At 43.0% G+C, this 5,000-nt stretch overlaps 1 protein-coding gene across 1 annotated transcript in view; it reads right to left on the bottom strand.

Annotated features, from left to right (window-relative positions):
- The window catches only part of zgc:66433 (DUF4592 domain-containing protein), a 39,405-nt gene that overhangs the window by 16,217 nt on the left and 18,188 nt on the right, over nt 1–5,000 (bottom strand). Inside the window, exon 2 of the mRNA XM_030369011.1 lies at nt 3,586–3,668. Within this exon, the coding sequence (XP_030224871.1) occupies nt 3,586–3,668 (83 nt within the window). The remainder of the gene's footprint in view (nt 1–3,585; nt 3,669–5,000) is intronic.

The raw sequence follows: 5,000 nt of genomic DNA, 5'->3' as shown, positions 1-5,000 counted from the left end.
TACTTTTAAGTGGCCTCAAAGAGGCCTCAGCCTCTTGTAAAGGCCCATGTGTGCCTCAGTAAAGACCTCTCACACACACACACACACACACACACACACACACACACACACACACACACACACACACACACACACACACACACACACACACACACACACACACACACACACACACACACACACACAGTCGCTCCACGATTGTAAAAGCCGCCCCCCTGTGAGCCAACGTCCATTAGCTCCACAGTGGAAAGAATTCTACTAGTCTTTTTATTAAGTACTTAAGCTCAGACAGAGAGCTTCTAACACCTTTGCTGAGGATTGCTGCTTCTGATTTGTGTATGTGTGAGAGTGAGTGAGGGACTGAGTGAGTGAGTGTGGTGTGTTTGTGTGTTTGTGCGAGTGAGAGTGAGAGTGAGAGAGGGAGAGTGTGTCTTTGTCTGTGGTTATGTTTGTGTGTTTGTGTGTGTGTGTTTGTGTGAATAATGTTCGATGCATTTTCACAATTCTTTGTTGTTAAATGTAAACATTTGCAGAGACAGTGTAAAGTTTAACTCAGCTAATAGGAACAAAACCCTCTGCTTACAAAGTAACACAAAGAGAAAACGACCACATAGGTAGAGGAACATACTACTGCGCTTGGAGAGGAGTCAAAGCTTTGCACTGGACCAGTAACACAATACCTGTGATCATCTGAATCAGGAAAGTGTAGAATGATTGAATAAGACCACTTATTACATAAGGCGCGCTGGGCTGTCAGAGGTAGACAAAGCCCGCTTATATTGGATTCTCTTCTCAAAGAGAGGCATTGAGACTTCATCATTTCAACTGAAATTATGTTGCCTGGATTCAGTTCTCTGACTTCAGCGATAGTTTAACACGTTTCTCAATGAGAGCCATGTGAGCATTGCTGGTGTTCATTAACCTCAGGCAACTTGGTTCTGAAATAGAGATTCCAACGGAATGAACCACCACTACTCGATTATTATTAGAGATGAATGCACTAGTATAATAGCAAGTGACTGTCATACACATTCAATGCAAGATCAAATAACACCAATGGTAGGACAGCATGACATGTGATAAGAGTATGACTGCTAGACTGTAATATGATTACAGTCTATCTAAATCTGATTTAGATATAAGCCAACAAAAGACACATGAATCCTTAGGATTTAAGGTCAGGACTTATGGTCCTCGTCAGACCTGACAGACAGCAACACTATGCATTGCAGACAGGGTCGCCAGATTGGGCGGGAAATCTGGCCCAATCTGGCAACACCGATGCTGAGATGCAGCCTTGGCAGCACCAAGGTCACATATGGAGTCCATATTCAATATTTCTCTACATATTTGTGCATCATGTGGGTTGGCTCAGGGCCTGAACTGTCAGTGGTAGCTCCTGTCACTCAAACCTGTTTATGTAGTTAAGTATGGGTTTCAGTAAAAACATGAATCTGTTCTCATATAAGTTTACCTTGGAAGAGAATCAACGGAACTCCGGCCGACGGCATTAAGTAGCAGGACTTTGTTACCCTGCACTCTGAGACAATGCACTATTAACCCAAAGGTCACCCGTGTCTAAATATGACTTGGGCCCTAACAAAAGGTCAGAGCCGATCTGGAGTCATTGCTGACTGAGTTGGACACCGTGAATCACAACAAACACACACACGCACATGCGTACACACATGTGAGAATGACAACCTTTAGAGTGGAGAGTTTAGAAACAATGGATTTGATTGTGTGTCTGTGTGTGTTTCTGTTGTAAATTTGTGTGTGTGCGTACGTGCGTATGTGTCTTTCTGTTGTCAGTTTGTGGGTGCGCATGTGTGTGTGTGTTTCTGTTGTCGGTTTGTGTGCATGTGCGTGTGTGTTACTGTTGTCAGCTTGTGTGTGTCTGTGAGAGAGTGAGGCAGGGGCCTATATGAGGTAGGTGATGGGGGGACAAAGTAAAAAGTTAATTCAATAACAGCATCAGGGTTGGAACAGGGCCACGTCCTTAATTCTGATCCTTGACGTAAGCAGACTGAAGGACATAAAGAGATTCATTGGGATGCGGGCTACACAGCGGTCTGTGAGCAGCCAGGGACAGGCCAATCAGAGGCTCCGACACATGGACTTCATAAGGTCCTGCAGAGTGATGAACCGTGCGTTTGTGTGTGTGTGTGTGTGCGTGTGTGAGTGTGTGTGTGTTTTTGTGTGTGTCTGTCTGTCTGTCTGCCTGTGTCTGTGTGTGTGTGTCAGTGTGTGTTTTTGTGTGTGTCTGTCTGTCTGTGTGTGTGTGTGTGTGTGTGTTTGTGTATGTGTGTGTGTGTGTGTGTGTGTGTGTGTGTGTGTGTGTGTGTGTGTGTGTGTGTGTGTGTGTGTGTGTGTGTGTGTGTGTGTCTTTGGAGAGTGGCTGGAGTTCTACCCTTCCTCATACTTTGGAGATAACTGCCAGCTTAATAAAACTGACTTTCACAATATAGGTCTAAATAGTGGATGATTAGATTTGCATTCGGTTTATTCCATACTGTTAAATCCGTTTTTAAAGATAGTGTTTTGTGTATTCATAAGGCCTTGCATTTCCTATCATAGTAAGGGATTTTGCAATTAAAAATAGTCGTATAGCAAATAAAGCGTCTTTCCAACGCATTCTATAAAGCGTTGCTTAAAGCGTTAACATCTAGGAGGAGGCTTCCTCTGTCCGGATCCATCTCTGCGTCTACAGGTGGGATTCAAAGCCCCATCTGGCCGTACGCGCCCTCAAAGGGGGTAGAGGGTTGAAACGGTTCACAGAGGAGTGACAGGCTAGCTTTAATATTTCTAATTAAAGACTCCAATCCTCCTAAGAGTGTGGAACACACCGCCGATCCAATTACAGGCCAGCAGCCGACCAGAGATTAGCCAGCTTGTCTGGCCGGCGTTACTGGGTTACCGAGCGGAGCATACGGGCCGGAGATTGAGCTGTTATCTCTCTCCACCTGAACACCGTGCTGGACTACATGGACTGAACCTCGGAAAGGCTTTCACCTGAACGGCTTCTTGGCTGCCCGTCTGAGCTGAGTGATTAGGACCGGGACAATGCTTGGTTCAATGAACATCCTCACTGTACCGACAGAGATATTTTGTTTCACCTTCTTATGACAAATGACTTATTGTAAGTCGCTTGGGATAAAGGCGTCTGCTAAATGCCCTAAATGTAACGATAATACCTGTGTTTTACTTTCTGAAAGTGTTGTGTATGTGGATAACTAATGGAGGACGTTTTGTATGGTGCATGAAGTTCTGTCTTTTGTATCACTTCTTAGCACGCAGGTTCCACAATATTTATGACCTATTTATGTAATTATAGTTTTTTATCCACATTGGCCACATCTTGGATATACAGTGCCCTGCATTGTTCCATATCTGGGTCAAAGGGACATGGGAAGTGTAGACCATGATGGTAGTGTAGGAGTTCTCCTTATGTGGCACTTTCCTATGTTCTAGGGGGGGTTTGTAGATAAACAAACACCAGAAATAGACATGAACACATACTACGGTCTGAAGTGTGTTTTTGTTCTACTGAGACCCACAAAAACCCTAAACACTCGGTTCACTTACTTGAGCATTCTTCCGTAACCTCAACTGGCTCCTGATTGGTCATCACATCTGGAGGTTCCGACGCCATGGCAACACTGTCGTTGCTTTTTTTAGAGAGGGGGAGAGAAGAAAGGAAATGATAGAAAGTTAGCAACAGTTATCACTCTTTGAGGGATGAGATACTAACAGACTGATTTATGATAGGAATAACGCGTCCCGTTAGTGTAGATAATGTACGGCGGGTTATGTTAAACCCCACTGAAGTACAGAGTGGTTTATTCCTCTTACATTTACATCTACATTCAGGGCATTTAGAAGCGACTTCCAATAAGTACATTTGTCAGAAGAAAGAGAAACAACAATGTATCGCTGTCGGTACAGAAAGGATGTTCATAGAACCCAAGTGCAAAGCGCTAACAATCGCTAGGTTAACCCATTCCCCGTAAACAACAAAGATAGCTAGGATAAGATGCTACACAACCAAGTACTATGAGTAAGTAAGACTTTCAATAAGTGCGTAAATTAAGTGCCAGGACGAACAACATACAGTAAGTAGGAGGAGTAGGAGGGGTTGGCTATGCAGAGTTTAGGTGAACATCTGAACAGCTGAGTTTTGAGGCTTTTGCAGAAGCTGGCGAGCGACTCTTATACTAATTCCCGAATAGCATAAGATATTAGTTATTTTTCTCTAAATCATTATTGGTGTTTTTTTCCCTTAATCCTTTGAGCATTTTGTTTTTGCGTAATTTCTGTTGGCAAGGAAACAGTTGGTCGATAGTTATTTTGCCGTGGTTTTAATGATTTGTAGAGTATTGATTCAGAAATGCTCAAACGCAGAGGTGTGACGTGGTTGAAAGAGAATGCACACCGGTGGAACTTTATTGACCAAAAAGGATAAAGTACACCAATGCTGTGGTAAAACAAGACAATAAACAGTGGATAAAACCATGGTGATAAGTCTGTATTTTCACCTGTATTTTCAGAGTGTGAGTAAAAAACACGAACACCATGTCGGTCAAATTGGTCTCCACGTGGTGATCATCATAACTAGTAGAATTTATGAAACTTTTGAGTGTAATCGTGGTCAAAGCAGGTCACAAACAGCAACATCAAAAACAACCACAGGGGAGCTAAGTTAATCATAAGCCATTCTCCTTTATAAATAGCTGGTCTAGTAGATAACACCATAGGACAGACTTTGTTAATAACTGCTACAAATAGGTATCACGTCATGAAAACATTCAGACATGACAAAGCCCATAAATTTAGTTTTTTATCATAACAAAGTAGCCACTGTGCCATCGTAGGCCTGAAACCACTCTGGGTTATTTATCTATTTGTACACGACTTGTATTTGATACCACTTGACTTGACAAATTGAGGTGTTCGTGCTTTGTTTGGGGGTTGCTAAGGCAGCACACTTGACAACGATGGGA

This window comes from Gadus morhua, chromosome 10 (genome assembly GCF_902167405.1).
Source record: "Gadus morhua chromosome 10, gadMor3.0, whole genome shotgun sequence".
NCBI lineage: Eukaryota > Metazoa > Chordata > Actinopteri > Gadiformes > Gadidae > Gadus > Gadus morhua.
This window is presented reverse-complemented; position numbering and strand designations above follow the sequence as displayed.